Here is a 23,766-nt window from a genome sequence, read left to right on the forward strand (position 1 = left end):
TTTTTGACCGTTGGAAACCGGTTCCAACGGCTATTTTACCTTTTTTAGACCGTTGGAACCGGTTTTGAATGTTTATACCCACCCCCACTTACTATATATAGACATACTAGGTTTAGAACTTGTTAACCAACTCCTCTAACTTGTTTAACACTTCAATTTCTTGTTAAACCACTTGTTAAACCACTTACCTTTACCAATGGCAACCAACGACGAAGTTGTTATGATTATAGACACCCCGAGATGCCCCGAGGTTTGGGTTCACTATGACCTATGTGTCATGAGCGACACACAGGAGATGGCGCGATGCAAATACTACGGAAAGTTTTTGAAGGCGGCATCAAATTCCACCCTTCGAAAGCATACCAATAAGTATTGCAAGGAAAAAAAGCATTTGGATGCCAAAAAAGGAGAAGCCGGGGAGTCGTTCGGCTCTACAAGTCATTCCCCCGTCGCTGGTAACAAAGCTTGATGGCCGAGGACGAAAACAATGAACAATGTTTGTTATTTTTAGTTTTATGTTTAATAATGTTTGTACTTAATCGTTTTGCAATAATGTTCGTTGTGTAATGTTCTATAATTATATATATATATATGTTTAAAAGTTAGTTTAAGTGTTTAAGACAAGTTTTTTATTTAACACAAACAAATAACACTTTAAAAAACTTGTTACATTAATTAATTGATTCGTGTTACATAATACATAAATGATTAGAACAAATACAAAAATGATTAGAACAATTACAAAAAATACAAATTAAAATTAGTCGAGTTCTACGACTTTGTCTTCTTCACCCGAAGATTCTTCTTCCATCTCTTGAATTGGATGTTTAAGTGGTATTTCGTCTTCAAAGTTTGCCTTGTCTTGTATTCGATCCACCACGTCCAAATGATCCTTTAGGCAAATGCACATCTCTAAGGACTCGGGAGTGAGTTTGGTTCTTCGCATCGATAATATCCTTCCACTAAGTGAAAAAACAGATTCCGAAGCAACCGTTGAAGCTTGGACGCTTAGCAAGTCACGGGACATGGCGGAAAGAATAGGAAATTCGTTTTGCTTTCCTTTCCACCATGCCAAAATGTCAAGGTTGCGAACGTCCTCGACCGTTGCACCTTCTACATAGTTTGCTCCACTATGTCGGCCAAGTTCACTAGTTGGTGTGTTACTCCTTTGCCGCTTAGCCGCCGACTCACGAACCGCATTCATCATGTTTATAAGCTTGTCCTTGCATGGCTTACTTGGTGTTGCTTGCCTCACAAAAGTCGACTTTGAGCTTGAACCATATATTTTGAAGTAATGGTCATAGATTTCTTGAAGGGATTTGTTGAAAGAATCCTTTGCTTCCGTCGACGCCATCGGATCGATCTCGCGCGCACCCATGTTGTCATATATTTCCTTGATCAACGCCTCAACCCCGGCAACATTTATGTAGGGGTTTAAAGCGGCGGCACAAGTAAACACGGGTGGTATTCCTTCAAAATATTTTAGGAACTTCTTCATTGGGTCAACAATGTGCTCGAAAAGGTCATTTTTGTTTTCAAAGTCTTTGCAATTCAAAGAGATGTTGTATAATTCTTGCAAAACCCAACAACTAGTAGGATAGTAAACCCCCGACAATTTAGTTGTTGCGGTTTTAAAAACATCAAGATACTCCAAGAAGTAACCGATATTATCCCAAGCACCGTTTGGAAACATATCGGCTTCGCAACGATCCACAAGCGTTCTATGAAACGCTTGTATAGTTTGTTTTTGGGAAAAAGCACAAGCTAGCATATTACAAGTCAAGTTCCAACGGGTTGGAACTTCCCAATTCGGCCCCAAATATTTTCTATCCACCGACTTGCAATAGTTTTTGTATTCAATATGTCTTCTTTTTCCACTTTTGAAAATATCTTGTAACATCAACCTAAATAATCTCAAACCGCCCTCCGTGGTTTCGTTGTCAAGACCATCTTGAACAACCAAATTGTTAATATGGGCAACACACCGAGTATGAAAAAACTTTCCATAGCAAAGTGGTGTATATTTTATATATAAATTGTCTACCGCTTTTGTATTGTTAGATGCGTTAACAAACGACATTGAAAAATTTTTTTTCCTCAAGTTAAAAGTGGTTATTACCTCATCCAAAATTTAAAACAATTTTTCGCCAGTATGTGGAAACGGAAAGTTTTCAAACGCGATGGTGCATTTCATCATTTGCTGATACCGAATCGATCCAATGCGCGGTCACACAAAGGTACGATTCCGATAACCCATGGGGTGCCGACCAAACATCGCTAGTTAAGTTGACACTCGTTTGTAAAGTGTCAAAAAAATCAATCAAATCTTTTTTGACACATTCCCACAACTTTAGACAATGACGTTAAAGAGTGGTACGACTTACATGGGTGTAGCGCGGTTGAAGAGTCTCTCTAATCAAGGCCGTCAATTGAGGGTTGTCGAAGTGGTTAAACGGCAAACCTTGTTGAATCACGAACTTCACCATCCTATCGTGAACCGCTTTCACGTTGTAACGAAATATTGCCCCATCTTTACCCAATTCGGCTTGGACCGTGGCGAGAACTTCTTTCAACGCCTTGCAAAATTTCTTCTCGATGTACTTCTTTAAAGTAGAGTTTGAATCATGCTTTAAATAAGTGCCACACAATTTGCAACAAGCCTTAATGTCTCCATTAAGCAACTCAACCAAATCCCAATTCCGTCATACTTCTTCGTTGCGATTATGAGGGAGGATCTTTGCAACTCCAACGTCATCTTCGGCACGAACCGGGTCAATAAAAACGGAGTCGGTAGCCGCCGCCTTTCTTTTGCCCTTGTTTTGGCTTGCCGTAACAACTAGTTATCGAGTGGTGGTGGAATGAAAGTGAAAAAAATTGGAGTGTAAAGTGTAAACCGACAAGTTTTCTTGATGTTTTTGAGTTGGAGTGGTAAAACAAGTGATCATCCAACCCTTTATATAGTTGTCTACCTCAAAAACCTGTTCCATCGATAATATAGCCGTTGGAACCGGTTCCAACGGCTATATTACCGACGGAACCGGTTACAACGGCTTTTTTTAGGAACAAACCCGGTGGAACCGGTTATTTCGGGTAGGAACCGAAATCGGGTTGGAACCCGGAACCGATTTTTTGTCAAATACATGGGTCCGGGTAGGGTTATCTGGGTATTATAATACCCTAACCGGGTATGGGGTATACCGGGTACGAACCAGAACCGGTTCCGGGTCGGTTCCTCAGGAAGTCCTAATGAAGCTGCTACATAAGTTATATAAAACTATTATATTTACAGTGAACAAAAATTAAAAATGAATTTCTAATTAACCTCACATTGGTTCATGTTTGAAACAATGAAATTGTAAACCTTATAAACTGAAAGCAAAGGAAGCACAAGCCCCGAAAACTGCTAAATGTTCTGTTTCACCCTACAATTGGTTAATTTAGTCAACCCGATCCAATCCGACAAAGCTCATTCTCATGAGTCTTTACATAGTTGACCCGACCCAATCTGACAAAAAACTTTCTCATGAATCTTTACACCTAAACTTACCGACCCTGGAGAAAATTTCATGGGCGAAAATCCAAATTTTAGACTAATTACACAAGGCTTAAGCCAAGTACTATAGTTTAAACCAAAACCAAACATTTAAGTTGTCAAATGTAATAAACAAACAAGCAAACATAACTAATAGCCCATCCAGAACATATTAACAAAGGCTAGCTCAATCATAGCCACATTTACTTATTGGAAGTCTTGACAGAATCATCATCTGCAAAATCGTCCTTGTCATCAGTTCCAGATAATTCATGGTTCACACCGCGATCAGCTTCATCTTCATTGCCACCGCCAACTCCAGGTGAGACCGCGCCAGCAAGACTTCCGCTAAAGAGATTGTCACCACCACCAACATTCTGGTTCCTACCGCCATACCCAGCTAGATTGTTGTTGCCACCATAACCATCACTGACTCCATAGCCACCGCCACCACTATATCCACCACCACCTCCTCCATGGCCACCACCATAGCCACCACCACCATAACCACCGCCACCAAAAGATGGGCGTGGCTTTTCTTGGGCAAAGCTGACTCTAATCCTGCGACCATGAAGTTCCTGAAATTCATTGCCATCAAGAAAATTATTATTTGGAAAACTAATTGTGTGATAACTTAACACAGAGCTGAAGCAATAATAAAGAAACACGATAATAATTCTCAAAATAAAGTTGATAAATTTCTGAATGCCTAAAACGTTTACATTATAAAGAGAATTCTAAATTTGGTAGGTTTGCCAAATTTTCAAAATTACAAATCAACTTATAATTACCTGCACTAGGACTAAAAATAAAAAAGGTAAATTAGTCTAATCAACGAATAACGTGTTGAGCATGATTTTAAAATGTGTGATGCGCTCTGATGCATATTGATCCAAAATAGAAGGACGATGTATGACGCGCGCGTATCACGTGTGCGAATAAATTAAAAACAAGCTATAGTACCACCAAAAAGGTTTTGTGTATCCTAAAAAACAGGTTTTATCTCTGTGTAAAAGTAATCGATGCACAAGGTGCAAGTAACCTATGCATTAACTCATAACTCAGAAACATGCGCATCACTTGTTATGTGATTCAGAGTGCATCATCTCGCAACACGGAATCGTGGCGCATCGCTCCGCCTAATGGGATCTCATCAGCACATCGTGCACACTATGCGCTCCTAGTGCGTGCATTTTAAAACCCAGGTGTTGAGTCTATATAAGAAAAGGTTTGAAGATTGTAAAATTTTAAAGAAATACTTTATTCATTAGCCCAAATTATGCCTTTCTAAAGTTTGAGCCTTTTTGCCATGTTTTCCCCTATCAAGCTAAGTTAGCTAACTAATGTTTAAATACTAAAAGTGTTTTAAATTTTAAGAATCAATACCTTCCCATCCATATCTTGGAGAGCAGTGTTAGCCGCATCAGCTGATGTATAACTAACAAAACCAAATCCTCGAGACCTACCAGAATCCCTATCAGTAATAACTTTGGCTGCAAAATCAGTAGGTTCAAGATTCAACATTTGACCTTTTGTAACGATTAACGTAATAAGTCATATAAGAAAATAAATATAGTTAAATACCATCAATCACTTCACCAAATTCCTGGAAAGCTTCTCTTAATCCCATTTCATCAGTTGCATATGCAAGTCCTACAAAAAGACTTTTTATTCTTGACATCGTGAAATTATAAATAAGACATGATAAACCAGATAACTCACCTCCAACAAATAGTTTAGCAGATGACATGCTTCTGATTGCTTGAAACAATGGTGAGTTTGAAGAAGACAAACCCATACTAACATGATTGCTTCCAGATTGTTTAAGCAGAGTACCAATTTTACTAATAACAACCATTATTTTAGACCTAGAAAGAAACAAAACAAGAAAACGAAGTTAAGATAACTGAACATAATCTCATATCAAACTCATGTAAAACTTAATATATCAAACTATTAATTATAGCTAAAGCAAAAAATATATCAAACACATTATATGGTAATACAAAAAATGGTATTAGAGCCACACTTTTGTCGTTTGAGACGGTGGGCCCACATCCCCTAAAATCCAGCATGTTATGTTTCTTTGCTTACTTTATCCATGCTGCCTTCTTATTGCCGTTGCTTTTCTATGATGTTTTATCCATTCCTATAATCCTTTCTTTCTCTTTCCTAGTTTCGGTTATTGGTAGTTGCTAGGGTTATATTGCTAGTACTGTTCATACAAATGACGCTTTAGTAGTTTATATTCATGCTAGATACATGCACTTTATGTTACTAATATACTTTTCATGCCCATATTCCATGTTTGAAGCTAGGGGCGTGCACAAAAGCGAAAAAAACCGAAACGAAATAAAAAAAATCGGAAAAACAAAACCGAATTAGAAACCAATGGTTCGTTTTTGGACTTTAACAAAAACCAAAATATTGGTTTTGGTTCGGTTTTTTGTTTTGTGAAAAACCGAACCGAAATAACCAAAAAAAAAAGAGAAAATCGTAATAATCGAAACTTAACCGTTAAAACCAAATCTACCAATGAATAAATGCTATTGAATTTATGACTTTCATTATTAATTTTGAATGTAAGTATCTTTTATTAGCTCTTAATAGTCTAGGCCCAAATGTTCAATATCCTACTAGCCATAAACCTTTTTTTTAAATATATCACACCCAATATCATCAATATTTGGGTCAATTTTTTTGGCCCGACTATGAAAACTGAAAAACGAATCCAAAACAGAATAGAACACCAAAAAAATCGAAACCAAACAGTTTTTAAAAGACAAAAAAGCAGCAAATGTGATTTTTGGTTCGGCTTTAGCCCAAAACCGAGCACCGCACACACCCCTGCTGGAAGCAGCCTCCCGATCCCACCCTCCCGGGACCCCACCAATAGCTTTGTTATACGTTAGATTTTACCGGGTATGATTGTTTGTTGTTGTTGTTGCTTACCTTATGCAGCTATAAATTCATTACGTTACTAATTACATCTGCATTTCATCCGCTAAGTATCATTTTGTAACAGAATAACACCTAAGAACAATATTTAATCATTTTAAACAAAATCAGTAGTGCGTACGAGACATAATGATTTACATAACCAATAGACGGACCTAATTAACGATATTTTTCAGTACTAATTGCTAAACCCTGGAAGCATACTGTAAGTATCGAAACCGGTACCTGCGACGATCTGTAAATTAACAATTCTATTCGGATGATACAATTAATAATAATGTAATCGTGATTGAGCTGTAAGCAAAGAACACGATAATAATTATTATTTAGGGTTTACGATGGCGAACCTTGAGAACGGCTATGCCTCTTTGGGGTGTAGCTGTAAATAAAGATGGTAGCACGTGGATTGCAAACCAACCCTAAAACGGTTTGGTTAAACCCAACGGGTTTCTGATCAACAATGAAATGTACAATACCACCATTTTTTTTTTTTTTTTCACTTTGGGCCCAATTCAAGTTGGTTTCAATTAATATGCATCATCCGTTCTTGTGAATTACTTCCCTTTTAAGGGTGCATCAAAGAAACTCTTAAAAAGATAGGTTTCTTTTACCAATTTTAGTTCCTTAGAAATTAGCATGTCATATACTGTTGTTTAGTTGTGAAACATAAAACTTTAAACTGCTGGTTGATCTTTCGACGTGTTATTTATCTATAAAAGCACTCAAAGACCCTTCATTCTCATCACAAGCTTACTACCTAGTGTCTCAAATGTTCATTCTCATTCTCATTCTGATCCTGACTCATTTTATGCTTGATAAGATTAGCCTATTTTACAAGTATACTAATTAGGACATTACTTGATTGGACCTAGCTTATTATTTTTGATATTTTTTTATGTAAAATCAAAATCAGAAGTGCATGAAGGAATAAAATCAATCGATAAAAAATATTTGAGAAAGTGCTTCAAAGTTTTATTTCGCTTTTAAGCCCCCAATGATTAAATCACGCCTATTTAAACAAAGCTTCACACCATTGTTGAATCTATACATATATAATAATTGTCTACATTTAAAGCCCTCACGTCGCCCCCCTCCCCCCGCCCCGCGCCTCTCGTGCCACCATATTGCTCCATCCGTGAATACTTGCTTCTCATTCATTCCCTCCTTTAAAATCCGCGAGTCTTAGGTTTTTCCCATGGGTCTGGGTACCCAAATCATCAAAACGAGTACATATAAATTTCAAATATATATTTTATCTCTAGGGTTTATGCCCTAGCTTCAAACCTCCACCCCTCTCCTCCACCATTCTCTCCACCTCCGCCCCTCAGCCTCCTTCACACCCTCCACCGGCCACCCCACACCCACATCCGGCCACCACATCCGCTGCCGGTGGTTAATTTCACCGTCGGCAACCACATCCGCTACCGGTGTTTAATTTCACCGTCGGCCACCATAGCCGCCCAACACCCACCCGCCACCAAAAACTTCAGGCCACTATTGCTTTTTAATTTCGGCTACCACTGCTTTGGTTCGTCACCAAACTTCACTTAGATCTTTATCCTCAAATCGGTTGTTGTTCTGCTGGAAAACATCCTCCAAGTTGCTACCAAAGGTCTAATTCTTATCTTAATTCTTCGTAATCATCGATTATTGTTTCACTATCATCATCATCGTCGTCGTCGTCGTTGTCGTCGTTGTTGTTATTATTATTACAAGTTCAGTTTATTATTAATTTATGTTAAACAAATGAGGAATACTATGGGGAATGAGTTCGAGTGAGGCATCAACCATGGATTTTTTTCTTTATTTTGTGTTTGCTAGATGATTGATAGCCACAATAGGTCCACAGAGATAATGATGGTGATGCTCCGGTTGGCTTCCGATGAAAAAAGGAAAGAAGGAGGCATAGTTAGTGGACTGAACTCTAGAGGTCCAATCAGAAGACAGTATCAGGACCTTAACCTAAGAGGACTATTTGGAAGGCAATACTTATATCGTTATTTTGATTTAAATTTTAATTAGTTTTCTGTTATAACCATTTATATAATAATGATATGTTTTGCTGCAGGTAAGTCGGCTTATGGAGAAAACAAAAATCTGAAAGTAACTCGCGTGACATGCGGGACTAAACTAGTGTTATATAATCAGGTGAACACATGTTAGCTATGCTATTGAAAATTGTTTGTTAGCCAAAGTTAACTCTAATTTGCTACTTAGCTTCCGGTTAGTTTGTTAATATGCAAAGTTCACAACTGTTGATTGAATGGTTGAATTGTCATATAAAGCACACACATGGATTCATTTTCAAGAACCCAAAAAAATCCATAAGGAGTGAATCCTTCTCGCCATATTAGGCAACACCCACTTTCACAAGTAGCAGCGTTGTAACATTTCAGTTTTTTTTATTTCTTGTAATTGTATTCGTTACCCGACCCGCTTCATACTCGGGTAATTTTGTCAATAAAATCCTGCATTAATTATTTTATTTCTATTTTATTTAATAAGTGATAATAACTATTAAACATGGGCAAAATCAACCCGAAATTAACATTATACCTCTTTGTACCCTCAACCAAAGATTAGGGGCTAAATTGCAAAATATATTCAAAAAATCCCTTCTCCCTCTTCTCTTCCTCTAACCCACGGCCGAATACCCCCCCTCCCCCCACCCTCGCTTTCTTGTTCCTTAATTCACGGGTTAAAACACGAAATTGATTGCACCAAATCAATTATTAACTAAAATACGTTCCTACCGACACTCTAATTGTAAACTATAACCAATTTACAGCTAATTTGTTTAATAACAATCCGCGGCTGAGTCAACTTAGTTACACTATTTAAACACGACCATTGTGCAATTCAATTTTCCACACACCATCTCTGCACCTCGACGATACTAAGCTCTAAACCAGTTCTTACTTACGAAGACGTTTTATTCAACACTGAGTTCAAGTTTGGCCGAAAAAACCTATCTAGCCGTTCTCCCCCAGTTCTTTACCAATTTAGGTAATTGTGATATGTTTTCATGTTGTTTTAATCAAATAATAATACCCCTAACCCAATTTAATCAAACATGAAACAATTAAATATGATTTGAAAAACCTAGGATTTGTTTGGGAAGAACATGAATTGGCTATAGTATATTTAAACTATTAAACTCACTTATTAATCAAGTTTGAGCGTTAGCCTGGTGGCCAGCGTATGTTTGTTATTTATTTTCATTTTAATCATTTAATTGTAATGTTTATTTCGGTTTAAGACAATGTTTGTGCTTTGCGTACTTGATATGTGAAATGAATAATTTAGATAGTGACACGTGTAATTACTTTAGTGTCTTTTGAGCTGATGATACAATTATGTTGCGCACAGGCATGTTCCGCCGTAGGTTGGCATGCGATAGATTGGTATCAGAGCCGAAGGCTATAAGATAGGTGGTTAGACGTAACAGCCTAGTAGCATGCTTAGGGTCCCTACACGTGTTACTATGCATGCACCCTACTTGTTAAAATTTTTATATACATCTTAATTAATTTACATTGTTTATCATATACAATTATACACAAAAGCACACACTTATTCTGAGGCTACGCCTTACCCTCAAAATTATTTTTCAAAAGTTTAGAACGATTTTTAATCGTGAATTTCCTTAAGAAATCCCATCTTTTTATTTCCCCTTTCCTTGAGGATATTTTGTGTGACGAATACGTAGTAATTGGAAGGTGGCACACTTGTACACGGAACCCTTGACACCAAGGCTTGCGAGCCTAAGAAAGTGCAATGCGCACAAATCTCAATCAACCCCGAGACTAGGTTTCCTTCCTAGAGGGTTTAGTGTGGGTTTTAAACCTATTAGGCCAAAGTGTATCACACCAAATGTTCATGAATCTACTACTCTCATTGTATCAATCGTGGTCATGTGACAATCGCACCCTTAATTTATAAACCAATTCACATTGATACCTGGCTAAACTCGGTTTTTCCGCATTGTGTTTTAAGTTGAATGGGTAGACGAAGTATACAAATACGGGGTGGTTCTCGAATTACTTCAACCATCTACTTCAACACCCCTCACAACTCATTTTGATCGATTTTGTTGAAGCTAATACATGAATATTTCAACAACTTTTATTTGGTTTTTGATATTTTCATTTTGTTGGAAGGAACTATGGTGGTTTATGAAGTCCTAACCAAAAAATGAAACCCTATGTTTCAATTTTAATTTATGTTACTATTTTATTATTTTATTTATTTTTCCTCAAAATGTTAACGATGATAAAACTTTGTATAATCAAGTCTCATAAGTGATGCAATTCTTAACCTCAATCACAATCTCAGCCTCAAATTGTTATCAATTTACACAAATTCTTATACTTACAATATTTACCCAAGTCTCATGAATTTTACATATTTTATCCTTGCAGTATGTCTTCCCGCCTCATTAACCGTACCTGTCGCGCTGACAACTCTAGCCGTCGCATGTCATCTTGCATCGCCAAGGGAATCATGGAAGCCCTCCCGACACTTATTTTTGAACTGCAAACCATGAATGCCGCTGCTAATGCTTCCGTGAACTCAAATTCTTGCTCCTTCAAGCCATTCACGAATGCTAACCCAACCGACTACCTTCGGGCTGATAATGCTACCAACCTTCTCCAATGGTTCGAGCACATGGAGAGATTGCTCCTCCATTGTGCATACCTAGAGGACAAAAAGACCATATACGCCTCAAGCGTTTCCAAATCGATTGCTCTTACTTGGTGAAATAGAAAAAAGCACTCTCTTGAGGCCGAAGTTGCCATGGCTTTGCTGTGGGAGGCACTCAAGAAGCTCATGTTGGAATAATTCTGCCCGATAAACAAACTCCGTAAGTAGGAAAAGGAGTTTTGGAATTTAAAACAAGACAGTGATAAAATACCGCTTACAACAATTGGTCTCACGAGTTGAGCGTCCTCGTTCCGCACATGGTCACTCCCTTGGAATGTGCCATTGACAAGTACATCTCGGGTTTGCCGATGCAAATCCAAGATTCTGTCCTAATTCGTGACCCGAAGGTTCTTCATGATGCCATTACCCTAGCCGGCACCCTCACTGAAAACCACGTTAAGGGCACTTTCTTTTCTCATATTTTCTCATATTCTATTCATTTTTATTTTCTTTTTTATTCGACCTGCCCGGAGAATGACGCAGAAGAGTTCCAAAAAGCCCAATGACAAACCCGCATCTGAACCTGCTAAAGAGTCCAAGAACGAACCCTCAAAGGATGAACCTCAAACAACAACCAAAACCACAACTCATTTTATTACCGCAATAACAAACAAAAGCCTAGCTCACAAAGCTATGTCATAGCCCAAACTCAAGCCCAACAAGCCCCTCCAACCAAGAATCCATACACTGGCCCACACCCATATTTGCAATACTTGCCAACGTCACCATGAAGCCCATTCACTTGCCAAGTTTGCACCAATTGCCATTGATTTGGCCACCTCACTAAATATTGCCGAGAAGCACACCACGTGCAAGCCGCTCCATCGCAGTTCACACCATCAAACCAACCCACCATGCCATCCCTCGTGCTCCATTCATTAACCCTGTTATAGCTTGCTACAATTGCGGTGACCCAAACCACCTTTGCAACGCGTGTCCTTGACTAGCTCAAGCCCATCAAGCCTATGTTCCACCACAACTCATGGCTCATCCACCTCCTCAAGCCCCACCTATGGTCATGCAAACCTATCAAGCTTCAACCACTCAAGCGTTGACTTCTCAAACCCAAGCACCTTAAGGAACTCAAGGGTGAGCTTTCACCATCAATGCTCATCAAGCCCGAAACTTGAATGATGTGGTGAACAATATGTTTCTAGTTAATAAGCATCATGCATCGGTATTATTTGATTCGGGAGCTTATAGGAGTTTCATTTCCTTTGATTTTGAATACATACTTGATGTGCATGTAGTAAGATGTCTAAACCCTTCACGGTAGAGATAGCTAATGGTAGTTTGATCATTATTGACTCCGCCATCTGTAATTGCACACTCACCCTTATTGGGAAAAGGTTCTCCAATGATCTTATTCCAATGCAAATGGGTAGCTTCAACGTCATCGTTGGTATGGAATGGCTCTCTTTTCACGGTGCCGAAATTCTATGTTTCTAGAAGCTTATTCATATCCCTATCGAAGGCGGCGTAATTATAAGTGTTGCCTGAGAAAGACCCTTCTCAATGCTAAACCTCATATCGTGCCTTGAAGCCCAATGTTTTTTGCACAATAAGTATGTCACTTTCTTAGCCCATGTCACCACAAAGTCCCATGAAGAAAAATAACTTTCCAAAATTCCGATTGTTCGTGACTTCCCCGAATACATTTCCGGACTCCCTCCCGTAGGTCAAGTGGAGTTTCGTATTGACCTCGTACCCTGAGCGAACCCCGCACCTTACCGTTTTGCTCTTTCCGAAATGCAAGAACTCTCCAATCAAATCCAAGAACTTGCGGACAAAGGTTTCATTCGCCCGAGTTTGTCTCCATGGGGCGCATCCGTTTTGTTTGTCAAGAAGAAAGATGGTACTCGTCGCATGTGTATCGATTACCGTGAGCTCAATAAGCTTACTATTAAGAACCGTTATCCCCTTCCGCGCATCGATGATCTTTTCGATAAACTCCAAGGAGTCACATGTTTCTCTAAGATTGATCTCCGTTCGGGTTATCACAACTTCATGTCCACGAGGATGACATACCCAAGACTGCTTTCCGTACTCGTTATGGTCACTTTGAATTCCAAGTTATGCCTTTTGGGTTGACTAATGCTCCCGAAATTTTCATGGACCTTATGAATCGCGTTTGTAAACACTACCTCGAAAAGTTCGTGATTGTTTTCATCGACGATATCTTGATATATTCCAAATCCGAGGACGAGCACAAAGATAATTTGCGCGCCATTCTTGACTTGCTGCGAAAAGAACAACTTTATGCTAGATTCTCCAAATGTGAATTTTGGCTAAAGCAAGTTCAATTCTTGGGACACATCGTCAACGAAAAGTGTATTTGCGTTGACCCCACTAAAATTGAAGCCGTTAAAAATTGAAAAACCCCATCCTCTCCAATAAAGGTTCGTTCATTTCTTGGTTATTGGGGTATTATCGTCGTTTTATCCTCAACTTTTCCAAGATTGCTTCACCCCTTACTGCACTAACCCACAAAGGGAAAGTTTACGCATGGGGTTCCAATCAAGAAGAAGCATTTCAAATTCTAAAGGACATGCTTTGAAATGCTCCAATCCTTGCTCTTCCCGAGGGAAACAACGATTTTGTTTTGTTTTGTGACGCTTCCATCCAAGGTCTCGGTTGTGTTCTTATGCAACGAAACAAGGTCATTGCTTACGCTTCGCGTCAACTCAAGGTTCATGAGAAAAATTACACGACGCACGATCTCGAACTTGGTGAGGTCGTGTTTGCCTTGAAAATTTGGAGACACTAGCTTTACAGCACGACATATGTGGTTCTCACCGACCATAAAAGTTGGCAACACATCTTTGACAAAAAGGATCTCAATATGAGACAAAGACGATGGGCCGAATTGTTAAGCGACTATGATTGCAGATTCGCTCACCCCGAGAAAGCAAATATCGTGGCTGAAGCTCTTTGTCTTAAGAGTCACATTAAATACGTCTTGCTCAATTGTATCACCATCAATCCAACCTTCAATATAGCATCTTTAACGCACAACAAATCTCCGTCATCGTAGGTAACTTATACGACGAGATGTCGTGTGGCGCTGAACTCCAACTTGAAAACAAACGTTTAATATATTATTTGAACCGTTATGGGTTCCCGGTCGTGACAGTCTTTGTATATTTATCCTCTATGAAGCTCATAAGTCACGATACTCTATTCATCCTTGTGCGGTAAGATGTGTGCCGATCTTCGTCCCATTTTTTGGTTGCCAGGCATGAAGAAAGATATCGCGGTATATGTGTGAAAATGCCTTACTTGTTCTAAGGTCAAAGCTGAGCATTAGAAGCTGTTTAGCTTGCTCGAGCAACTGTCGATCCCTGTTTGAAAATGGGAAGACACAGACATGGATTTCATTACCAAACTCCCCACTACTCAAAGCCGCAATGTTAGCATTTGGGTGATCATTAATCTGTTGACCAAGTTGGCTCACTTAATACCCATTCTAGAAAAGTTCTCCGTAAGTCAACTAGTTTAATTCTATGTCAAGAACATCATTTGCCGCCCTAGAACACCTTTGAACATTATCTACGATCGCGATGATCGGTTTACCTCTCACTTTTGGAATTCGTTGCAAATCGCCTTGGGTACCCGTATTGATCTAAGAACCACTTATCACCCGCAAACCGATGGTCAATCCGAGCTAATGATTCAAACGCTCAAAGATATGCTCTGTTCTTGCGTGCTAGATTTTGGTGAAAATTGGGATACTCACTTACCGCTCGTAGAGTTTTCCTACAACAATAGTTTCCACACTAGTATTGGCATGGCACCCTTTGAAGCTCTCTATGGTCGAAATGTGGTTCCCTGGTTTGTTGGAACGAGATTGGTGAATCACAAATCACCGGTCCTGAGCTTGTTCAGGAAACTTCCGACCTGATTGCTCTTATTCATCCAAATCTTCTTACTGCTCGTACCTGTCAAAAGAGCTATGCCGATAAGCGCTATAAACACCTCGAGCTCAATGTTGGTGATCGATTTCTCCTTAAAGTGTCTCCTTGGAAAGGAGTAGTCCGATTTGGTAAAAGAAACAAGTTACCTCTTCGTTTCGTTGGCCAGTTTGAAATCGTTGAAAGGGTTGGTAGAGTTACGCATCGTCTCGATCTCCCCGAAGAGCTCTCCAATGTTCATCTAACCTTCCACAATTCAAATCTTAAGAAGTGCTTAGCCGAGGGTAATCTTCACATACCTCTCGACGAAGTACATGTTGATAAATCTATGCATGCTATTAAGAAATCTGGTGACATCATGGATCGTATGGACAAAGAAACTAAGCGTAGCCGTATTCCGCTTGTCAAAGTTCGTTGGGAATCCAAGCGTGGTCCCGAGTTCACTTGGGAATGGGAGTACCAAATGAAGACTAAATACTCACACATCTTCATTACGGTTTAATACTTTAATCTCTAATTTCGGGAAGAAATTTCCAAAAGTAGGGAATGCTGTAATATTTCATTTTTTTTTCATTTTCTTGTAATTTTAATCGTTACCCGGCCCATTTCGTACTCGGGTATTTTTGTCAATAAAATCCCGCATTAATTATTTTAATTTTATTTATTTAAATAGTGATAATAACTATCAAACATGTGCAAAATAAACCCGAAATTAACATTATATCCTCTTTGCACCCTCAACCAAAGATTAGGGGCTAAATTGCAAAATATATTCAAAATCCCTTTTCCCTCTTCTCTTCCTCTAACCCACGACCGAATACCCCCCCCCCTCAATTTCTTGTTCGTTAATTCACGGGTTAAATTGCCAAATTGATTACACCAAATAAATTATTAACTAAAATACGTTCTCACCGACATTCTAATTGTAGAAAACTATAACCAATTTAAAGCTAATTTGATTAATAACAATCCACGGCTAAGTCAACTTAGTTACACTATTTAAACACGACCATTGTGAAATTCAATTTCCCCACACCATCTCTGCACCTCGACGAAACTAAGCCATAAACCAATTCTTGAGTTCAAGTTTGGCCGAAAAAACCTATCTAGCCGTTCTCCCCTAATTCAGGTAATTGTGATATGTTTTAATGTCGTTTTTTAATCAAATAATAATACCCCTAAACCAATTTAATCAAACATGAAACAATTAAACCTGATTTGAAAACCTAGGGTTTGTTTGGGAAGAACATGAATTGGCTATAGTGTATTTAAACTATCAAACTCACCTATTAATCAAGTTTGAGCGCTGGCCTAGTGGCCAGTGTATGTTTTTTAAGACCTGGGTGCGAGTTCGAAACCCAAGCCCCGTTTTGTCTAATTTTTTTATTTATTTTATTTTTAAACCTTTTAATAATAATATAATATCCAATAAACTTTATTTTTGTTAAAACCGAACCCCAAGCTATTATTTTCTGGACTTTTAAACTTTTTTCCCGACAACTACATATGATATATGTATATATATAGACATACATACATGTTATATAATTAATATTGATTAATTATTTATAATGTTTGTTTATTTATAATTACATACATATAAATAAATATCATATATTGGCTACATATTTTATTTACCAATCATGATTACCAAATAATAATAATAATAATAATAATAATAATAATAATAATAATAGTAATAATAATATTAAATAATAAATAACAAATATAATAATGAATTTAAACCCTAAAATACGTCAAATCTTTCATATCGATTATCAACCGCAATAACTCACCAAAGCTCAAATTCTTACATGCCATGTTAGTTCTTCGATTATTAATTACACTATTGTTATCAAATAGGGCATTTTATTGATATATCTGGGGGAGCTTGAATGACTCCATCCTAACTTTGATCATTATCTCATCCTCATTAATCCATTTGTTAAGGTAAGCAATTCACACATTTTTACCGTTTGATATTTTGGGGGTGTTATGCGTTCACAAGTTAATTAGACTATCATTTTCATTTTTCACTACAATTACATTATTTGCATAATATGAAATTGCTCGATTAGTTGATATGTGTGAATTGTGACTATGTGTTTATTTTGAGTTATGGTTGTTAGTATCTCATCCTCATCCTAATTAGTATGATCATACGCCGCTGGAGTAGCTCATTACCTATGTGATTCGAGTGAAAAGACAACTTTTATATTATTGTCATGCTAGTTGTAGTAGTTTATATTTATCGGAAGGAATTGTCTTTTTCTATATTATATATATATATGTGACACCCGGTAAATTCCCCAATCCCTTAAACTAAGTAATCAACCTAATAATTAGGTGATTGTAAATATTATGCGCGCCATGTTAGTCAGCGCGTGCATTTGTTATGTGCGCCCTGCGCGAGCGCGCTATGTTAAGAATCAGCGCGGGCACATTATGTGCGCCCGGCGCGAGCATATGTTAGAATCAGCGCGGGCATTTGTTTGCCCTGCGCGAGCGCGCCATGTTAGTCAGCGCGTGCATGTTATATGCGCCATGCGCGAGCGCACCATGTTAAGAACCAGCGTGGGCATATGTTATATGCGCCATGCGTGAATGTTTTGGCTTTATGTTTTCATGAAACTTAACGTTGTCTAATGGGTTGACCGTCACGCATGATGCTAAGGCGGGTGCACCCTAAATCGTTTATGCGCGTGCGGAAGGGAACTAACCTCCCCGCATGGCGGGAACATTGAGAGCTAGTTTGTCTGAAGCTCCAGGATGGAATTGACTTCAACATGACTGATCACTATGTTGAAATACCAAGACCACCTGGAGAATCTACAAATGAAACTCAAATGTCCCTAACTGCGAGAAGGTTACGCACCTACCCGCAGCAAAGAAATGTTCTACACGCAGAAAGCTATGCGCACCAAGTTATACGCGCAGAACACTTAGTCAAAATGTTCAGATTTACGGAAATTGTTCCCGCCCAAAAGAAAACAGTAACGTGTTTCAGAAAATTTCTACTTTTTACTGTGCACTGGCAAAAGCACACTGTAGCATGAACAGTCAACTATCAGCCACCCTACTTTCACCAACCACAGACCTGCATGTCCTGCAAAAATCAGAATCTTTCACCCACTCCTCCACTTTTGAATAAATAATAATACTTTCCATACTTTATCATCATCACACCTAGATATGAAAAGATTACAATCCCCTAAATCAAGGGATTGTGTTCCATTGAATTTGCCTATAAATATGTAACCTAAAATTATCACTCAACACACTTCAAACTTCTCTCTTAAAACTGCAAATCTGCCCTGAATCATCTCCCAAGCATCTATTTTGATTTTCAATTCCGTTCCTGTTACAAGGTAAGCCGAGATTATAACCTTGAGATCTACTTTCCGACCCATATATCTTGATCTTAATATACATATTTGTTATTTAATCGTATTCTAGACCTTCGATTCCGAGGCCAACACCAAGAAAACCCGAATCTCGATTAATTCCATAACAAGAACCACAGGTGAGTCTCACAGCCCCTATTTTCACTGTTTTCACTGTTTTTAAACTGTTTTCGGGGCGAGGGACACGTACTTAAATAATGATTTATCATGGTATACTTACAAGCTATGCAAGCGATTTTGTGTTTAAGTTATGTTTCATGATGAGCAATGCGAATGGTTATCTAAGGTTTTCGATGTATGTGCGCTAGAACTCGAGTAAGTGATCACTTTACCATTGGAACTCTAAGGGTAGGGACTGCTGGTTTGATCCACCCACTCGTAGGGGTCGCACCTCTTTGCATGGACGAGTGCCTAGTATGGTCATGGGGCAGTACTATGGGTTTGAGCCCGCTCGTAGGGGTCGCGCCTCTTTGCATGGACGAGCGCCTTGTTTTCCGGCACAACGTCCGCGCGTAACCCGCGGGACGGTAATATGTTATTTTAGCTCGTAGTGGCAGCGCCACTTTGCATAGACGAGCACGGTTTTTCAGAAGTGTCCGCGCGTAACCCGCGGGACGATATTACATTGTTTTAGCTCGTAGTGGCAGCGCCACTTTGCATGGACGAGCACATTTTCCTGAAACGTTCGCGCGTAACCCGCGGGACGGTATTACTTATGTTTAGCTCGTAGTGGCAGCGCCACTTTGCATAGACGAGCACAGTTCCCAGAAATGTTCGCGCGTAACCCGCGGAACGATTTTACCAGAATATATTGATAGAGCTATGTTTTACCAAGCATGTGTTTTAATGAGGCTAACAGAATTATGTTTCAGAATGATTATGATGCAATACGATTTATCAAGTTACTAAAACTTGTGAACTCACTCAGTTTATACTGATTCAAATGTTTTTACGTGTCTTTCAGGAGATAACTAGGTAGCGCATGGAGTCACACTTAGAGCACCACACGCTGAACATCTAAAACAAGCTTTTTGGAAGATTTTGGTTTTATCCCCTCGATGCGCACGGTTACCCGCCGCGCAAGGGGATATGGCGAGGAAATCTTCAGTTTTATACTTGGATGTTTTTATGTAACTTTTAAACAATGTAATGTATTAAACATTTCTTACGCAATGAAAATCTTTGAATGTTTGCAATGGCCCGTGCTTAATTATCAATCCCCACTCGCGCGCGCCCGGCTGTTTCCGCCGCTCAGGGCCGGGTGTGACAGATTGGTATCAGAGCACTGGTTATAGCGAACTAGGAAAAGAAGTTTTTAACCTAGACTATAACCTTTGGGGAATCGCATGAAAAATTTTTCAAAGAATATTTTCAAAAGAAAAATCACACACGCACTTAGGAACACGGGTCACAGTGTCTAGAGATAAGAACATTATGTGCTCTGAGTACATGCGCTAAGTTTGTTATATTTTCTTTTTATGAAAAGAATGCCTCCAACCAGAGCCAAGGGAATTACCATGACACCCGAGGAGCTCGCAGAAATAATCGCGCAGGCGATTGCAACGCATGAGGCCAGCAAGGCCGAATCTAGTCAGGGTCGCCAAGAGAACGAGACCCCAGAACCCGAATCAGGAGCCTTGGACAAAGGATGCTCCTATAAAACATTCATGGCCTGTAGGCCTTGGCCGTTCAAAGGCACCGAAGGAGCCATTGGGCTCTACAATTGGATTGACAAGATGGAGACAGTTCTCTCCATCAGCGGATGTAGTGAAAACCAGAAGGTCCTTTACGCGACCTGTATGTTCCAAGAAGCAGCTTCATCTTGGTGGAAGCTTCAAGTGAAAACATTGGGGAGAGAAGTTGCTCTCCACAAGACCTGGGAAGAATTGAAAGAAATGATGATGAGAAAGTTCTGCTCTCGCGCAGAAATTCAGAGCTTGCAACAAGAATTCTGGAACCACACCATGGTAGGAACGGATATCGATGCCTACACCAATCGTTTCAACGAGCTTTGCCAACTGGTGCCAGACATGGCAAACACAGAAGAAAAGAAAATCGAGAGGTACATCTTTGGGTTACCTCCTGTCGTTAGAGTCCCGCTCAACGCCGCCGCACCTCCGACCTTTGACGAGGCGGTTGCGCGAGCCATCACCCTTACAAGGGATACGGTTCGTGCGGGTATGTTGACTGCTCGCTTGAACGAGCAGCGAACCTCTGACTCCAAGAGGAAATGGAACTCCCACCGAGGATCAGACTTCAAGCAACCACCGCCCAAGAAGCAGGAAAGCACAAGGGTTTACGCGATTCAAGCCGCGGAACCATCAAGGAAAGGATACAGCGGGCCTCGCCCATGGTGCAGCAAATGCAAGTACCACCACGATGGTGAGTGCACAAAAATCGAATGCGCCAAATGTGGCAGACCAGGACACAAGGCGATGAATTGTCGCATCAGAGAAGCTGGATCGAGCGACAGCTGCTACGCATGCGGGAAGCCTGGACACTTCAGTCGGGATTGCCCACAGAAAGGAAACCAAGCTCGCGGGAGAGCTTTTGTGATTGGCGCGGGTGAAGCAAAGGAAGAGCCAAATGTGGTAACCGGTACGTTTTTGCTTAACGGTCATTATGCATCTGTCTTATTTGATACTGGCGCTGACCTAAGTTTTATATCCCATGAGTTTAAAAACTCCCTGGGCTTAGCAACCAGTAGGCTAGACAAACCTTATACTATAGAACTAGCCAATGGTAGGCAGTTATGCGCGAATGAAAGGACTGAACAATGTGTATTAGTCATGGGAGGTCATGAGTTCAATATTAACTTGTTGCCAATAGATTTGGGAAGTTTCGATATTGTGGTAGGTATGGATTGGTTGGTCGAAAATCTCGCGGAGATTGTTTGTCATGAGAAGCAGGTTCGGATTCCACTGTTGAACGGAGAAACTTTGATGATTCAAGGGGAAAGAAGGGGAGTTGCGACGAAACTGATTTCGTGCCTAAAGGCGCGTAAGTGCCTAAGGAAAGGGTGCTACGCCTTCCTGGCGCATGTAGTAGAGAAAGGAGATGAGCGAAGAATTGAAGACTTACCAGTAGTGCGCGAATTTCCAGAAGTTTTTCCTGAAGATTTGCCCGGGTTACCGCCGCCGCGACAAGTCGAGTTTCGTATTGATTTGGTCCCAGGAGCTGCGCCAGTAGCTCGAGCGCCTTATCGCTTAGCTCCATCTGAGATGCAAGAGCTATCCAATCAGTTACAGGAACTATTGGATAAGGGTTTCATACGCCCAAGCTTTTCACCTTGGGGAGCTCCAGTACTGTTTGTAAAGAAGAAAGATGGTTCGTTCAGAATGTGTATTGACTACAGGGAGCTGAACAAGCTGACAGTCAAAAATCGGTACCCCTTACCGAGGATTGACGACTTATTTGACCAGTTGCAGGGATCCAGTTATTATTCGAAGATAGATCTACGGTCAGGATACCACCAACTTAGGGTCCATGAGGAAGACGCGCCAAAGACAGCCTTCCGAACCAGATATGGCCATTATGAGTTCTTAGTGATGCCTTTCGGGCTAACTAATGCGCCGGCTATATTCATGGATCTGATGAACCGTGTGTGCAAACCATACTTGGACAAGTTTGTGATTGTGTTTATAGATGATATTTTGATTTACTCTCGAACCAAGGCCGAGCATGAGCAACACCTGAGAATGATTTTGGAATTGTTAAGGAAAGAAAAGTTGTATGCGAAGTTTTCCAAGTGCGAGTTCTGGCTTAGAGAAGTTCACTTTCTCGGTCACGTTGTTAACGAGAAAGGAATTCACGTCGATCCTTCTAAGGTTAAAGCCATCGAAAACTGGGAAGCGCCAAAAACCTCAACTGAGGTGAGGCAATTCCTTGGGCTAGCTGGCTACTATCGACGCTTCATTGAGAACTTCTCCAAGATAGCTCTACCTCTGACCGCGCTAACTCAGAAAGACAGGATGTTTGTTTGGGGCGAAAACCAGGAAGCAGCGTTTCAAATGTTGAAGCAGAAGTTATGTAGTGCGCCAATTCTATCTCTGCCCGAGGGGACAGATGACATCGTTGTTTACTGCGACGCTTCACATCAGGGACTTGGATGTGTCCTTATGCAGCGAGACAAAGTCATAGCGTATGCCTCGCGCCAACTTAAGACCAATGAGAAGAACTACACAACGCATGATTTAGAACTTGGAGCTGTTGTCTTCGCGCTAAAGATTTGGCGCCATTACCTCTACGGTACGAAATGTGTAATCTTTACGGATCATAAGAGCCTCCAACATATATTCGATCAGAAGGAATTAAACATGAGGCAACGAAGATGGGTTGAATTGTTGAATGACTATGATTGCGAGATCAAGTATCATCCGGGGAAAGCGAATGTGGTAGCAGACGCGCTAAGCAGAAAGGAGCGAATAAAAACGCTACGAGTCAAGGCTCTAAGATTGACCATTCACGCAGATCTCTCTACTCGCATCCGAGAAGCTCAGCAAGAAGCCTTGAAACCAGAGTTTGTTAAAAATGAATGCCTTGGAGGTATGGTTAAAAGTTTGGAACTGAAAGAGAACGGCAATCTATATTTCGCTAACCGCATATGGGTCCCTCTCAAGGGAGGATTGCGCGAGCAAGTTTTAAACGAAGCTCACAAGACGCGGTATTCCGTACATCCTGGCGCAGACAAGATGTACCAAGATGTTAAAATGTTGTATTGGTGGCCCAATCTTAAAGGCGCCATCGCGACGTATGTCAGTAAGTGCCTGACGTGTTCGAAGGTAAAGGCTGAATACCAGAAACCATCGGGGTTGCTTCAGCAGCCAGAAATTCCCATGTGGAAGTGGGAACAAATCTCTATGGACTTCATCACCAAACTACCAAGGACACCTGGGGGTTATGACACGATATGGGTTATTGTAGATCGGCTAACTAAGTCAGCGCACTTCCTGCCGATTAAAGAAACTGATAAAATGGAAAAGTTAGCCCGACTATATATTCGAGAAGTAGTTTCAAAACATGGAGTCCCAGTGTCCATCATTTCTGATAGAGATAGTCGGTTCACCTCAAGGTTTTGGAGATCATTACAAGAGGGGTTAGGTACTCGACTGGACATGAGTACGGCTTATCATCCTCAAACGGATGGACAAAGCGAACGAACGAACCAGACATTGGAAGATATGCTGCGCGCGTGCGCGATCGATTTTGGAGGTAGTTGGGATACCCACCTCCCGTTGGTTGAATTTTCTTACAATAA

The 23,766-nt window shown here is 40.1% G+C and overlaps 2 protein-coding genes across 2 annotated transcripts; both read right to left on the reverse strand.

The window, feature by feature from the left end:
* Positions 1 to 760: 760 nt before the first annotated feature.
* Positions 761 to 1,771, reverse strand: LOC143589697 (zinc finger BED domain-containing protein RICESLEEPER 3-like). The gene has a single exon (XM_077070390.1). It carries the CDS (start codon positions 1,769 to 1,771, stop codon positions 761 to 763), a length of 1,011 nt encoding a protein of 336 aa, XP_076926505.1.
* Positions 1,772 to 3,735: 1,964 nt separating this feature from the next.
* Positions 3,736 to 6,842, reverse strand: LOC143589707 (glycine-rich RNA-binding protein 4, mitochondrial-like). Its single transcript, XM_077070399.1, has 5 exons — positions 6,838 to 6,842; positions 5,255 to 5,400; positions 5,117 to 5,185; positions 4,919 to 5,025; positions 3,736 to 4,110 (listed from the first exon to the last, which is right to left on the reverse strand). The coding sequence occupies exons 2-5, from the start codon at positions 5,388 to 5,390 to the stop codon at positions 3,736 to 3,738; spliced, it is 687 nt and encodes a 228-aa protein (XP_076926514.1). The 5' UTR covers positions 5,391 to 5,400; positions 6,838 to 6,842.
* Between the last annotated feature and the right edge of the window lie 16,924 nt (positions 6,843 to 23,766).

Source organism: Bidens hawaiensis, unplaced genomic scaffold (genome assembly GCF_021521415.1).
Source record: "Bidens hawaiensis isolate Kalapana, Puna unplaced genomic scaffold, B.hawaiensis_p1.1 tig00001597_1, whole genome shotgun sequence".
Lineage (NCBI taxonomy): Eukaryota > Viridiplantae > Streptophyta > Magnoliopsida > Asterales > Asteraceae > Bidens > Bidens hawaiensis.

What these genes read in the sequence shown, in the direction of transcription:
- LOC143589697 (XM_077070390.1), bottom strand. Translation starts at nt 1,771, where the DNA reads ATGCTAGCTTGTGCTTTTTCCCAAAAACAAACTATACAAGCGTTTCAT.
- LOC143589707 (XM_077070399.1), bottom strand. Translation starts at nt 5,390, where the DNA reads ATGGTTGTTATTAGTAAAATTGGTACTCTGCTTAAACAATCTGGAAGC. An exon ending in TGCTAAACTATTTGTTGGAG is followed by an intron (nt 5,186 to 5,254) that starts GTGAGTTATCTG and finishes GTCTTTTTGTAG; the next exon opens with GACTTGCATATGCAACTGAT. An exon ending in TCCAAGATATGGATGGGAAG is followed by an intron (nt 4,111 to 4,918) that starts GTATTGATTCTT and finishes AATGAATTTCAG; the next exon opens with GAACTTCATGGTCGCAGGAT.